The sequence below is a fragment of the Lytechinus pictus genome, chromosome 7 (assembly GCF_037042905.1).
Source record: "Lytechinus pictus isolate F3 Inbred chromosome 7, Lp3.0, whole genome shotgun sequence".
NCBI classification, from domain to species: Eukaryota; Metazoa; Echinodermata; class Echinoidea; order Temnopleuroida; family Toxopneustidae; genus Lytechinus; species Lytechinus pictus.
In genome coordinates this window covers 1,652,180-1,668,055 of record NC_087251.1, presented here as the reverse complement: position 1 = coordinate 1,668,055, position 15,876 = coordinate 1,652,180, and the positions used below count along the sequence as shown (strand labels likewise).

Here is a 15,876-nt window from a genome sequence, read left to right as displayed (position 1 = left end):
ATCTATATGAAGTGCAAAATTATATGATTATATGAAAATAAGGTTGCATTAGGAGAGAGCTTTAACTGAAAAATAATAGATCATCAAAATAGATCAAAATACAATGGAAATGCTACCATATCACCATGATCACATCTCAGGTGGGGGATTTGAGACTTTGGGAATATTGTAAATCTTGGATATTCAAAAAAAATTGTAGGGGATCTCAAACAATTATATTACATGTCATCTATATACATATACATTACTAGTATACATTTTTAGCACTGAAATGTGTCTAACAAAAAGTAACATGTGGGATTGTACTTGTACAATTTTCATAGAAAAGTTGATGTATATATATTTTGTAGTCATGTACCTATCCTCAGCATGACAAAAGTGTCAACAAATTTAAAATGAATGCTTATATATATCTTCAATAAAGAATGAATAATGAAAGAAACTCAAGCATAACATAACAGAAACTACTATATGCTAATTTTAAATAAAGAGCAGCCAAGAACACATCAATCAGTCATGACAATGTCTGAGATTACCTTGCACTATGATTCCTAGATGAAAACAAAATTAGTAAGAAATAGTTACATGTCAAACAGCTCAGTAAAACCATCAATAACCCACATACTTAATATTATACAGTTATATGACAAGAGGGGGTTACATCACGGGTTACATAATGTTTGAAAGAGTAGAAGGGTTATCTAGTGAAGAGAGAAATTATGTAGTAGAAAGTTTTGAGTTATTTAGTGATCCAAGTTTTAAATTGGTCATGGTTAATTTTACCCTCATAAGAATGGAAGACGTTACTGCAACAAAGACCTTGACTCCTGTCATAAAACTCTCCTGTAAATAAATGTGGGTGTGTTTATTATCATCTTATGAATACAATAAAATGTACAATAAATACAATATCATGTCAGATCTTTAACAATAGTACAAGCAGCAATTTTATCATTTGTATGTCTTATCTTTCAGATGTGTAAAGCCTTGGCTGGGTGTTTTATCTAACAAACAAAGTCTGTATAGAAAACATTCCACATACCAAACATGATGCTGTACACAGTCCTTTTCAACATTCCAGGTATATTGTTAAGTGCTCACTTATCTTTTATTATGAGAGAAATTTTGACATTCATATGGTTTTATTTTCTTTCCAAAAAAAAACAAGCCAAAAGCATGATTATTGAACCCAATTGACTTTGGTGCATTTGTCAGAACGATATGCTCCAAAATGCACCAGGAAAATATTATGTTACTTTTGATATCTAATTCAACTTGACACAAATTCATTACCATTTCTATGAAAATTAAAATATAGAGTATCGTTTAACATTGTAACTTCTAAGAATCTTGATATTATCTTACCTGCGCAACAGATCTGAGGGCCGCTTGAATCATACGGCACACCAGCACAGCAGGCATCACCTGATCCTACAGCTACCCTATCCTCATCTGGGTCTGGACAACAGATCTGACCGGGGAATACCTGGACATACTGACCATTACAACATTCATAGTTGACCTGTTCAGTGTGGAACTGACCACCACAGCAGATGAACGGTGTGGATGCATTGACCGGTGCCATCAGGTAGTTAGTATCACAGCATTGGTAGTCTGGCTGAGTGTCATGTAGTATGCCATCACAACAAGCCTGTCAACACAGTAATAAATAAGCATCTCTGAATCACCACCTCACTGCTTACCATGATAAATTGGATGCTCAACATGTGTCAGCATACCATCATCCCTCATATGGCTATTTCTAATATTTCTCAACAACAACAAAACAGACCTTATTCACTTTGAGAAATCTCAATTGCTACAAATTTAAAGCAAATAAAAGTAACTAATCTCATTTTATTACAAATAAAATGAAATAAAATTGTAAACGAATCCAGGGTTATGCTACATTATTGCAGAGCACTTGGAGACGTCTGATAAAGGTACGCATTAGGTATGAAACAAGCAAGCATAATCATAGTTATTATGATATATTACTGCATATATCAATCATTTTTCAGCAAATCTTGTTAATATGGACAGAGAATTTGAGGGTGATAAATCATATGAAATGATACAAGTTGACATGTACGCATGTAGGAATGATGACGTGTGCTATTCATTTATTAAAACAACATTTTAAAAAGAAGTAAGTTTATACTGACCTGTAGCCCTGAGTAGCACTGGCTGCCACAGACACTCTCTGAACGTAAACATTCCACATAGCCACAGCTTGAATCACTGCCATCTGAAGGTGTGCTAGGTCTGTAATGATACAGAGATATATGAAAGGAAACTTTATCTTTTATTCATCATTATGTGTGTCCTATGGAGAGAAGAGAAAGCAATGTAATGAATAAACATTCCTCTATCACAGAAATAATGTCAACAGTAGAAAGTAATGTTTCCCTCATACTTCCCCCAATCACCCTTAACAATAAGCCCTACGAACAAGCACTAAACTTTATCTTATGGGACCCAAAGCACAAAGCCTAACAATTGATCGTAAACCAATTTTTATGATTGATGGCATTGAATACAATGTACAATTAATCATGAAAATCAATTGAAAGATCAGTCGCTAAGCTTTGTATTTTGGGACCCAAGAGTTTATAAGAATTATTACCCATCTGAACAAGGTTGATATTCCCTCCGCTGTATCTCATATCCTAGGATGATTCCATTTGGTGATGCAGGGGAGGCCCAAGATACCTCCATTGCTCGAGGACCTAGCACACGTAGGTTAGGAGCAGTGACCCCTGCTGGCGGGATCTCAAGGGTCGTTACCACGGTAATGTTACTCAACAGACAATCGTATACTGTGCATACCTCAACCTGAGTTTGAAAAAAGGGAATATAAACTAGAATATGGTAATAAGCTAACACAAATATAGCCCTTAATCATATAATTCTTTCCAGATTTGTCCCATAAAACTAGATATTAACCATTTTTTTTTCTTTACTTATTTGCAATTTCTCCATGACAAGGATTTAGCATTCAACTGTAGCAATGGCCTTTTAGAGAGGTGGAAATTTTGGCTTAAAGATTACTAAGATTAATTTTAATTTTAATTTTAAATAAAGCTTTGAATAACAAAATAACTGATGAATCAAACATCTTCTTGTCTTTATCTCATTAGACTTTCATATACCATATATTACAAATGTAAATTGAAATTGATCCTGTTTGAGAATAAGGACCGCAGTTTGAATGATATTCACCTGTATAGAGTAGACAGTGTAAGGTTGTAGACCAGCCATGATGTAGAGTAATTGATTGCTCTCAACACTACCATGAGGTTGACCATCCAGATATATCACATACTGTGTGATCTCACCATTTGGCTGATCCGGTGGTAACCACATCACATTGACTGCTGATGGGCTTAGAACACTGATCAGGGGAGCAGCGAAACCTTCAGGAGCTACAAGGCAAGAGAGATAAGCATCAACATGTTTTGATGGAATACATACGACCCTGCCCTTAAAATACAACTTAAAAGAAAGGAAAATTCTTAGCACCATTACATAAAATAAATGTGAAGTGCTCTTTTCAGCAATAAGAGAGAAGGACAGTCCACAAAAAGTAAAAGTTGGGGTAGTGTATAACTGTATTTTCAGACATTATGGACTGTGGTGTGGGTACTGTCATTCAGTTTCCCTGGAAACAGACATAGACAAAATAATTTTTAAAGAAAAGGTGGTGGGTCCCATAGAATGTAGTGTTTATAAAGAAATGTGCAAAGACAATATCTACAATGAATTTAATCATTTTTTTCCTTTTTTAGATATTTTTCTTTAAATACCAACCTCCATCTAATGTCTGAGTCACAGCTGGGAGACTGGTGATGTTGAATGCTCCATTGAAGATGACTTGTCGGAACTCATACTCTGTGTTTGGCATTAGTGAGGTCAAGAGATCACCAGACACGCTGGGGTCATAGGTCAATTCAAACTGTCTAAAAGGAGAGCTCACCAGGATGAAGTAGTTTACAACATCACCCTGAAGCTCTAGTAAAGCTGGATGTAGAAAAAAAGTGAAAAGATGTAAAATATTTAAAGTAACTTCTGATGTTGGAGGAAGAGGGTAAATGAAAGCCACATTTAAAAATATTTCATGAAAAAATAGTCAGTGGTTTTCAATTCAATGAAAACTTTTTGTTTCCATTTACTAAAATCTAGCATCTGATGGGCTCCCCCATCCTTCCACTAATTTGTTTGTTGAAATATGCAGAACACCTCTTTATATGAATATATTATGTAAATGCATTGCATATCATAAAATTTACAAGCCCATGAATTTGAATTAAATGAAGATTTGTTAGAAGGGCTTATTAGTCACATTTAATTCAATCTTGTGATTTTAAAGCATCAATCATATTTGGTCTACATAACACAAAAGGTATAATGAAATAATAAACTTACAAGGAGTTGTCCAATTGAGTAAGACTGATATATGGTCCATTGCCACAGCAGTGATTGTTCCTGCTACAGTTGGTTGACCAGCTAAGGTCGTGACCTCATCAGAAGGGTCAGAGGTCACTGACCCAATGTCATTGTAGACAGTGATTCGATAGATGTATGTGGTAAATGTAGACAATCCAAAGTCCTGGAATGTTGTATCATCTCCAGCATAGATGAACTCCCAGAAATTCAGTCCTTGAACTGGACCTACTCAACAAGAACAATAAATACAGGAGATATATGTATGTACTGGTGTGAAAAGTCCTGAAAAGCAACCATTATTATTACAAAGTGCAACATAACAAGTAAATTACTAATGAATAAATGTAATTCAACAGAAGCTGATTTTTTTTTCAATAACTGCATACAAATATTTGTAGTGATTTTGAAGCACATTAAATTCTGGAGAAATTTAAGGAGGCTTGATAACTCAGTGGGTAGAGCATTGATCTTGAATCCAGTGACCCACTGATTTCTGGTTATAGTGCTAGTGGCTTTCTTAGTAATCAGGTAAAACAAAATCATCAATATCATGACTTGAAATAAACAAAAAGACAGGAAATGCAATCAATTTTGCATTCAGTGGATCATGTATAACTTTACAAATAGTTTTATGAAACAGCCATTCTGTATCAGATTTCAGTAATATGCAATAGATGTCTCGAGGTAAAATAAGTGTTTAATATATACATATACCTGTACTCAGTGGCTGTCTAAGCTTCTGTCTGTGGAGTTCATAACGGATGTTAGGTCCATTTGGTCTAATAGGAGGAGACCAGATGACAGAGATGTAAGTCTGTGTGATAGCATCACCTCTAGGAGACATCTGCCCAAATGGTAGGGTGGGGTCAGTCCTCACTGATGTGGGATTACTTTGTGTACATCCACCTGCAGTACATGCCTCAATAGTCACTGTGAAAGCACATCAATACAATGTAAAGTGATTCATTACAGACAAAAGCTTTAACTTCATATTATACACATTAATTTAATTAACTCTAACTTTATATTTACACATTAATTTAATTAACTCTAACTTTATATTTACACATTAATTTAATTAACTCTACATTATTGAAAAGGACCCATTATACTATTATCACAATATTTATAAAGCAATGTCATAAAGCATGCACATGTGACCCATGTAGAGCGTTGTGGCCCAGTGGATTAGTCTTCTGACTTTGAAACAGAGGGTCGTGGGTTCGAATCCCAGCCATGGCGTCATTTCCTTCAGCAAGAAATTCATCCACATTGTGCTGCACTCAACCCAGGTGAGGTGAATGGGTACCTGGCAGGAATTCATTTCTTGAAATGCCACCGCGCTGTAAAAGGCTGCGGGGCTAAAGCCAGGGTAATAATATCCAAGTCCTTTGGAAGCGCATAGGGACGTTATGACATAATGTGATATGCGCTATACAAGAAATACGTTATTATTATTATTATTATTATGTATGAGAGACCTCAGAAATGATTTTTTCCAGTTGGTGGTTACTCTTCTGATTACCCATAGATATAACTTCATTTTCAGTGAAATCCAACAATAATATAGGACTCACCTGAGTATTGAGTATAAGGAACCAGGTTGTAGACAGTGTATGATGTGAGGTTTGTCTGGTCTAGGTAGATTCTAGGATCAGGCATCCTGATAGTATAGCTCAAGATCTCTCCATTACTCTGAGCTGGTTCTTCCCAAGAGACCATCACTGAATCAGGTCCAAGGACTGTCACTGATGGCTCACGTACACCACCAGGAGCTAACAAAAATAAAAATAGATATCAATTTGGAAGTACCAAATTTAGTAAAGTTCATATACCTTAACATTTTCAAAAATCCCAGACCTTCCATGAGTTTTCTCAGAAGAAAATTGAACATTTCTAAGACTAGTAGATCTGAGAGAGGGCTATTCCATGTGAGTTTTCTTCTAATCAAGTAAAGTTAATTACACTAATGAATAATATGTTATGATGTTCCATGATTTGTTTTTCTTCATTGGGAGTGATGATTTCCCGACTTTCTATTATGTCTTCTATCTAGAAAGAGTATTTTGAATTTCTAGAAGTTAGCTGTGTGCTTTGAGATGTTCAAAATTCTTCATTCAGAGCCCATTATTCCTACAGATAAACTTACGTGCTTCCTTTGTGATGACACTGGCCCACTGACTAGTAGAGCTCCCAGCAGCATTGGTCACCCGGACCCTGTATTCATACGCTGTGTAAGGTGTGATGGCAGCAGATAGATCTAAGTAGACTCTAGGAGCACCAGGAGCTATGGAGACCACTGAGAAGATAGCAGTGAAACCTTGATGACGACGTTCAATCTGGTAACCTGTTAGGATACCATTAGGCATGGATGGGGGTGACCATGAGAGCTGGACAGAGGTGGGTGTAGGGGAAGAGAGTGCTGGAGGTGACTGACCCGTAGGCGCTGAAAGAGAGAGAAAAAAGTAATTAATTACCTGTATGTTAGAAATCAAACCTGGCTGAAACTCATTACTAAAGCCTGTTAATCATGATATAGAAATATGATACAGGAGACCTACAGGTAATAATAAGGTATTAAATTGAACTAAACTATCAATAATAAATAAACAAAGGTTAGAATCCAATATGTAAATTTAACTTTTTGCTTATGTCCAGCTGTATATAAAGAATTGCAATTTTATAATGTACGGATGAAATTCAAATTCTACTGTGTCTGTCAAATTACAAAAAAAATAGACAAGTATTCCTTAACTAATCTCTTTATTCAGGGGTGCCTCATATCCCATCAAATATGAACTCAAAACGTTGATGCCTGAATGAGCCTTACCAGCTTGTGGAGTAGTGTAAGTGATTGAGTCAGGACTTCTTGTACATCCAACAGTATTACACATCTCAACACTAAACATGTAGTCAGTGAAAGGTGTAAGATCATCAATGAACAACTGGGTAGTGTTACCAGGAAGCTGAAATAGGAGGGGAAAAAATATGAAATCAATGTCAAGTCAAGCATCACATAGATAAATATGAAACATACATGTATGTGTAGCTGTAACACTACCTGGTTTAGGAATATGACTGTGAACAAGAAGAGTGAATGATTCTAATGTAAATAAATAAAAATTTAAAAGGTGAAGGAAATATGAGAGGTACATGTAGGGCAAAAAGTGGAATGAAGCATCATATATGTATATACACTAGATCCAACCCTTTGAAAAATCAATATGAATGCAGATTACAGCATCTGAGACAGCAATTTTTCTCTTTTCTTGTTTGGGCTAATAGATGTAATAAATTCTAACTGCATATTGCTGCAATAATGTGGAGAAAAAACCCACAATTTTGACATCTTTAGACAAACATAATTATGACATGTGAACTCAACTATTTCATTACTAAGATATAAATCAGGAGATGTATAACTGACCATAGTTTTGAGGACATTATTCTGATAGAGTCTGATTGATGTGATGATGCCATTAGGTGTATCAGGAAACTCCCATGTCACAATGGTTGAATAGGCCTGTACATCAGTAGCCATAGGTGGGTCTATGGGACCAGGTACTAAACACAAACAAAATACATTACATATAATAGCAATATGTGGGCCTATGATCACATTACTTATTCTTGTTTACAAGGGGAAAGAAGGATTTGTCTTAATACATGTACTTCTGTCTGAAAATTTACAATTCTTGTTAAATTTTGAAATAACGTTTTATTCTATTAATATTTCTTATGTTAATAAGAGTAAAATCTTAACTTAAGGACGTTCCACAGTTATGTTAGTGCGCATTATGATCTGCGCATATTTTACACTCTGCGCGCTGACGTCACAATGGATGAACAGGTGATTAATTAGATGTGGATATGAACTGATTTTTCTCATCATCTGCACTCTAACTACATATCCGATGCGTTATTTTATGAAGCTAAAAAACTTTTATTATTCCATGGACCATTAAAAAAAATATCTCTGCAATTTCAAAATACTGTACTCTTCAGTGCTGCCAAAAATCACGAATATGACCCCGAGTTGGAATAAATGGTAGAGTGGTTTTGATTTTTTCTTCACATAGATACAAAACATTTGGCACATTTTTGGTGTTTTAAAAAGCACATTTGCTCTAATTAAAATGCTGATAGTTTGAAAACAAGCACATGAACCCCTATTTTTTAACGTTTGTACCTCTTAGGTATACCTTTCTCTACAACTTTGCAAATTTTGGTGAAAATGACATGGATTTTGAATAAAGTGCAGCATTTATTGTACTTTTGTAGTTTGTTATTAATATTTCACATTTTTGAGATTGGGTTTTTGTTATGTTTTACGCCATTTTTAAGAACTGACAGTGCTGTTAGACTTAAAATTGCAAACAAATAGCACTATAAATAGATTCTCCATTCTAACGATACAATTATTAACTCACGTGCGAAATTTGATGACTTTTTCATGTATTTTGACTGATTAATAGAGGTTTAAACTCATTGTAGTGATCTTGCGAAGTTTAAAAATGCCAAATTCTTTTGAATGCGCAATTTGTAAGAACATCCAGTTGGGTGAACTTTGAAGTTCTATAGCAAAAAATCCAGCACATGGACCTATGTTAATTTTTGCATATTTCGAATATTCAAGTTCTAAAGTATCTATGTGCGAAGTTTGGTGAAAATGACATGGATTTCATTTTAACTGTGGAACGTCCTTAATAGATTCTCAGCTGAACATAGAAAAAAATGTATGCCTCCATCAAAAATTTCAGAAACTATCATGATTGCATCAGATTGTCGCTCCTTTATGAATTTATAAACCAAGATTAAATCTGATTTACATTTATAAAGTGCTTAATACAATGTTTCTAAGCATTGCATACTATTACCTGGCTTTGGCATGAGTACTCTAATTGGGCGCTCAAGCATTCAAGGAATTTCTTCCTACTGGGTACCAATTTACTCCTAGGTCGAGAGAGGCAAATGTATATAAATGCTTTACCAAAGGATGCAAGTGCTGCAGTGAACCAGACCTTGTGGTTGAAAGTCCAGAGACTTATCCACTGAGCCACAACACCTCTACATAATGCGCAATCTATTCTTTGACCAAAATAAGGAAAACAAGTAAAAAATAAAATTACCATCTTCCCTGGTGAATACTGAAGCCCATTCACTGAGGGTTTGCCCAGCATTATTAATAGCGATCACTCTGAATTCATACTCATTGAATGCCTGTAGACCGGTCAATGTATAGCTCATCACTCGTACTGAGTTGCTAAACACACTGAAAATATAAGAGAAACAAACAGTTATGTCAGATTTGCTGCATGATAAACTGTTAAATTCATACATTATGAGTGTCAACACATAAATTTTATCAACCCCATATTGAGTGAAAATTGTCTTACTGATTCCAAAAGCATGTTAAATATTGTAATCATAAATTGGATACTCAGCAATGAACTCCTTTTATTAAGACAACTACACTTCAACTTTTGATAACACCCTTTTTTAGATGATTTAACACCTCTGACACTCACTCAATTTGGTTTCCTGGTTGGTTTGCAGGTCTATATCTGAGTTGGAATGAAGGTACTCCTGGGGCATTGTTCCTAGCGGGTTCATCCCATGTAGCCTGGATCGATGTAGGTCCAGTAGCAGTTAACATAGGAGGCAGGACACCATCAGGTGCTAAAAGAAAAGTAAGGCATAGCATTGAGTAAGAGCTAGCAACTTGTAAAGTTTCATTCATTATTTTACTTATATTGTCTGTGGAAAGAGGTTCTTTATGAAGTAAAGACAATGAAAACGATGCAAATAACACAGAGATAAAGTATATCACACATCGTTTCTATCCTGGACTAAATTTCAATGTAATATATTTCCTACTAGCATGACTTACTTCCAGTTGGCATGGTAACGGTCCTTTCATTGCTGAGAATGCTGCCCTCTGTGTTATAAGCTCTAACCTGAATGGAGTATGCTGAGTGTGGGATCAAACCAGTAACTTCTACGATCTCATTGGCTATAGTTCCATTATACAGGGCTCTTTGCTCTGTTACAATAGCATAATTGTTGGCTTCTGTATGCATATTTAAAAGATGGAGATAAAAAGTTAAAGGTTAATGATAACCAGTAATGTCTGGATTACAGAATAATGTATGCTTTTAATCAGAAAGGTAATAAATTCTATCAAGAAACAAAGCAGTCATTATGTGATATCTTATAAACAAAATTAGTTGAATGTCAGACATTTGAATTAGTTCCAGTTCCTCAGTCTTTAATCATTTTAACAGACTGGTAAAAGAAACCATTTATCTTGGATCAGGTGCAGATTCAAGAGTGCACAAGAGATATGTGCCCTATTTGGCAACAAATTGAAGTGCTGCTTTACTGCATGCCTGTAACAGGGAATACACTCTTTGCACAACTGGTATTACCTCTTTTTTAAATGAACCCCTCCCCCTCCTCCCATTTCATTTAGCTTGCCATCATCCCACCCTCCCCCTCCCATAGATCAACTTCCCTTATGACAAAATCCTGGACCAACCCTACCTCATATCACGACTAATGAATGTTTGAATTGACTAACCTGGTGCCATATAGAACAGACCAGTGAAGAGAACCTCATAGACTAGCATACCATTAGGCTGGGCTGGTGAGGTCCAGGTAGCCCTCACACTCCTAGAATTCATTGTAAACACAGTAAGATCAATGCTACCCTGGGGCGGGGCTTCACGGGTACGTCCAGACGCCTCTGGCCCAAACGTACACCCCTTGGAGGTACATGCTTCTACCCTGAAGACATGTAGACTCCATGGAGCGAGATTGGAAGCGGAGTAAGACATGGCGGTGGAGTTTTGAATCACAATGCCATTCTGCACCAGGGCATAGCTGATGATTACACCTGTCAGAGATATGAGAATCAAATGATTTGAGAAATGATGTGAGAAAAATTGCTACTTTGTGGGATTTATGTGTATTCTGTGGTGTTAATTGGAGAATTTGCCCATAAGAGCTAGTCATCACACTTTCTAGTATATCTTACATCGTCAGTGCTAACCTAGTTTGAAAATACTATTTCCTTAGTGTAATTGCCTTTGGTCCAACATTCACTTGGTCGAACATCCACTTCGGTAAAATTATTACTTTTTCCTCATCTTCCCGATTACCCATTTGGTCAATTACTGTCTAAAAGAATTAAAATTACACTTAGTGGTAATACTGGTTGACATAAATATAGTGCACTATTTTAGACCTACCATTTGGCTGTGTTGGATGAGTCCATGTTACAACCAACTCAAATGGGCTAGTAGCTGTTATGATTGGTGCTGGTACTCCCTCTGGAATACTCTCTTCTGTCCTTACACTGCTCTGATCACTGACTGTACATCCACCACCAGTACATGCCTGTGGAAGAAAGGCAGATATATGGTGTCTTTGAAAATGCTTATTACCTACAATCCTACTACAAAGATGAAATGACACATTAAATTATCTTGCTTTTGTTTATGAGTGCTTAGAGATTTCTTTCAATTTACATTTTAAGTGCTATATAAGGAAGAATAATATATTATTACTCACTATTTATACTGCGCTTTTCCCACAAGGCCCAATTCGCTTACAATCATTGAATTGAATAGAGTTACACAATCCTACATCTACAAACTACAAAAAAGATGTTTTTTAAAAGCTTTTCTAAAAATATATAAGGAAGAATACTATATGATTTAATAGTGAAAATAATTTGCAATGAATAGAACAATAATGAAATAATAAGATATATATTGATATCAGGGTGAACTTCTGCAGAAAAAGCAAGTGATACTTACAGCTACTGACATATAATATACTGTTCCTGGTGTGAGGTCATCAAGTAGAAAGTCAGTGAATAGATCAGATGTGTTGAAGACTGGATCCCCTACTCCACCACTCACAGTTGATGAATAAAGAACATAATGTTGTAGGATGCCATTAGGCTGAGATGGAGCTGTCCATCGTGCCTCAATAGACCTTGGACTGCGGGGGAATAGAGTAGGTGGGTTGACAAAAGACGGAGGGAGTTGAGAGGTTGTAATGGTAACCTCTGGACTGGATGAACAGCCTATTTGGGTACAAGCTGAAAATAAGGAAGAAATGGAATCAAGATTATCTTACTTGCAAAATAGATGAATTTGGTTTCAGAATACCTTATTTTAAAAATAGGGTGGATCAAAATATAAATAAAAGATCATTCAACTGATAATGCAATGCAACAAGCTCATTAATATGTCAGTGTTTTTCTTAGGTCCTGTTGATGCTGCCTAGTTACTAAATTTGCATATGAAACAGAATCCAAACAGAACAAGAGTATAAAATTAACTGATATCATTTTAATATTTATGTGAATAGAATTCAAACAGTAATATTGTAAATGCATGGAGTTAAGTTACGTTTTTAATTAATCTATTTCTGATAATTATGGATGAACAATGATGAATCAGACCCATTTTGAGACTCATAAAAGAGTGTACTGATTTTTTTATGGCAAACTCTTATCAGGTTATATCATTTTGTTTAAAAAACAGAATCTAAATATAATTACCTATAACAAGGAGTCTATAAGGGTTGAAGACACTTAATCCTGTGAGTGTGTAGTTACGTGCTGTGCCTGTGTAGACTGTAACACCATCAAGCTGAAGCTGGTAGGATGTAATGATACCATTTGGTCTCTCTGGTAATGCCCATCCTGCTACGATGCTACGGGCCGTCTTGGAAAGCGCTTCAGGTGACTGGACACCAGAGGGAGCTATCATGAAATTAATCAAGTAATTCAGAAATTAACAGCAAATGAGTTATAATACCTCAAAAATTTTCTAACTTGCCAGGTGTCAAAAGTATTTTCATTTTTTAATTACACTCAACTTTATTCATGAAAATAAAACCACACATTTTCCGGAAAATATAATATACACATTGAATTACTTTTTTTACTTTTTTTTAAACTGTTGCTATATTTACTGAATATATATCTATATTATTTCCATGAAATAAAATTTCAAATCAGTTCAAATTTCAGTTAAGTTTATTCTTCATAAACTGATGAACAAAATCTAGGATTTGTTTATCCTAATAATGAAATTGCAGTTACAGAGAGATGATGAATTGAGATATTCTTAGAATTTACATACGGGGCAAAAAAAGTAGCAGTTTCATTCTGATGTAAAACTTACAATAATGGAAGTATCATGTACCTTAGGATAGACCTACCTTCTTCTCTAGTTCTCACACTGACTGAAGTACTTTCTGAGCAACCTCCAGCTGTACATGCAGTCACAGTCACATCATAGTCAGTATATGGGACAACATTAGTGATATTACCTAGAAAGCAAACAATACAAATAAGATATTGTGATTTATTGAGTTTTTTCCCCACCTATAGTCAAAATCACCTCACCGCACTTACTACCTTTTCCATTTCATACCAGGAGAGAAATTGTGACCACAGGACATCAAGAAGTTCTTTGCACATACAAACAAATACCTTCTGATCAACGTTACAAACATTTAAAAATTTAATTCTCATCCCTCTGTAAAAACTTGATCTAATGGGGATAAAAAAGCATATGCTGATTAAAGAGTATTAGTAATCAACTATTTAATGCTCATTCACTAAAATGTCCTCTGCTAAACTTTGAAACATAAAGCCTGATAATGTCAAGCAGGCAAAAGGAATCATTTAAGATGCTTTTGATTTTACCTATGTTCTCTGACATCGTAGTATCTGTGAAGAAAGCTTGAACTGGTGCTATGTCAGGTAGATCTTGATTATATGCTGATAATATGTACTGTGTGAGTAGACCTGTATTGCCTGAGGGTCTCTGCCATTGCAGCTGAATAACAAAGCCTGTGATGGATACTGGATCAATGGGTTGGGTCAGCCCAGTAGGAGCTGAAAAATTCAAGGATAGATATAACAATGAGTGTGACATTTCTAATATGCATATGAATGTATTTGAATGTATTTTTTAAGCAATGATTATTCATCAACTGATCTCATGGATTCAGACAAATGAAAAGCAACATATTCTGTCATTCAACACATCTAATTTGTAATATCCTTGCTTTTATTTGTCTAAATACTGAGAGCAAATTTGAAGGCTGATAATACAAAACATATGATAAATACAAAACATATATGATAAATAAAATACTACTGTAATACCACATGAATTTGGCGGATTTATCATATAATTGTCATGATTTAATATTAACACAACTCTTTAACTTGTCTCTCATTCAATCATTTGTAATATCATTCTGTTGCATAGAAATTTTAACTTTTTAAGATTTTTGAAGACTAAACATAATCTCATTGCTCTTATGAATGTTGAGAAATTAACAGATAAAAGGTCTTTCTATAATTTACAACTCTTAAAGAGTCATCTAAAATTTGTTTTGAAAGACAAACCTCCTTCTCTAGTTCTTCCAGCAGCCCATGGACCATCAGAAGACCCAGCAATGTTAGTAGCTATTACTTGGTAGAGATACTCTGTGAAAGATAACAAAAACACAGTACAGGATAAATCAAAGAACAGCTCATTTCATCTCCTTATCATGTGCAACATGTTTAAAGGACAAGTCCACCCCAACAAAAACTTGATTTGAATAAAAAGAGAAAAATTTAACAAGCATAACACTGAAAATTTCATCAAAATCGGATGTAAAATAAGGAAGTTATGGCATTTTAAAGTTTCGCTTCATTTCACAAAACAGTTATATGCACATCTCGGTCGGTATGCAAATGAGGAACTGATGACATCACTCACTCACTATTTCTTTTGTATTTTATTATATGAAATATGAAATATTTTGATTTTCTCGTCATTGTCATGTGAAATGAAGTTTCATTCCTCCCTGAACACGTGGAATTCCATTATTTTAACATTTTGTGCTTCAGGCAAGGAGGTCCTAATCGTCAAATTCGTAAAAATTGAAATATTGTATAATTCAAACAATAAAAAACAAAAGAAATAGTGAGTGAGTGACATCATCGACTCTCTCATTTGGATGTAACTGGCTCGTTCATATAATTATTTTGTTAAAAATAAGCGAAACTTTAAAATGTCATAACTTTCTTATTTTACATCCGATTTTGATGAAATTTTCAGCATTGTGCTTGTCTGATTTTTCTCTATTGATTCAAATCAACATTTTCCTGAGGTGGACTTGACCTTTAAGATCTCGGTCAATACCATCTTCTAATAATGATCTCTTGTATTCTTGTCACATTCTTATTAAAATTAGAAATATCACTAATTGCGCTAATGCCAATTCAAGAAAACCAGTACAAAATTCAAAGTTTGAACAAATAATTCAATGATATTTCACAATTTCTCACATTATCTGTATTCATTGAGAAACCTGAAGTTAAATCTCAAGTCAAGATATCATGGCTGGGCT

General features: G+C 34.9%; 1 protein-coding gene across 1 annotated transcript in view; it reads right to left on the bottom strand.

Moving 5' to 3' along the window:
• Positions 1–15,876, bottom strand: part of LOC129265173 (usherin-like) — a 73,008-nt gene that overhangs the window by 17,273 nt on the left and 39,859 nt on the right. Inside the window, exons 30-51 of the mRNA XM_064101337.1 lie at positions 14,885–14,965; positions 14,174–14,365; positions 13,684–13,794; positions 13,019–13,222; positions 12,267–12,553; positions 11,697–11,844; positions 11,027–11,341; positions 10,337–10,516; positions 9,975–10,125; positions 9,576–9,718; positions 7,874–8,010; positions 7,277–7,412; positions 6,596–6,892; positions 6,024–6,221; positions 5,161–5,376; positions 4,426–4,671; positions 3,811–4,020; positions 3,223–3,425; positions 2,627–2,835; positions 2,166–2,265; positions 1,366–1,651; positions 784–843 (exon numbers count right to left, since the gene is read on the bottom strand). Coding sequence (XP_063957407.1) covers positions 784–843; positions 1,366–1,651; positions 2,166–2,265; positions 2,627–2,835; positions 3,223–3,425; positions 3,811–4,020; positions 4,426–4,671; positions 5,161–5,376; positions 6,024–6,221; positions 6,596–6,892; positions 7,277–7,412; positions 7,874–8,010; positions 9,576–9,718; positions 9,975–10,125; positions 10,337–10,516; positions 11,027–11,341; positions 11,697–11,844; positions 12,267–12,553; positions 13,019–13,222; positions 13,684–13,794; positions 14,174–14,365; positions 14,885–14,965 — 4,110 coding nt within the window. The remainder of the gene's footprint in view (positions 1–783; positions 844–1,365; positions 1,652–2,165; positions 2,266–2,626; positions 2,836–3,222; positions 3,426–3,810; positions 4,021–4,425; positions 4,672–5,160; positions 5,377–6,023; positions 6,222–6,595; positions 6,893–7,276; positions 7,413–7,873; positions 8,011–9,575; positions 9,719–9,974; positions 10,126–10,336; positions 10,517–11,026; positions 11,342–11,696; positions 11,845–12,266; positions 12,554–13,018; positions 13,223–13,683; positions 13,795–14,173; positions 14,366–14,884; positions 14,966–15,876) is intronic.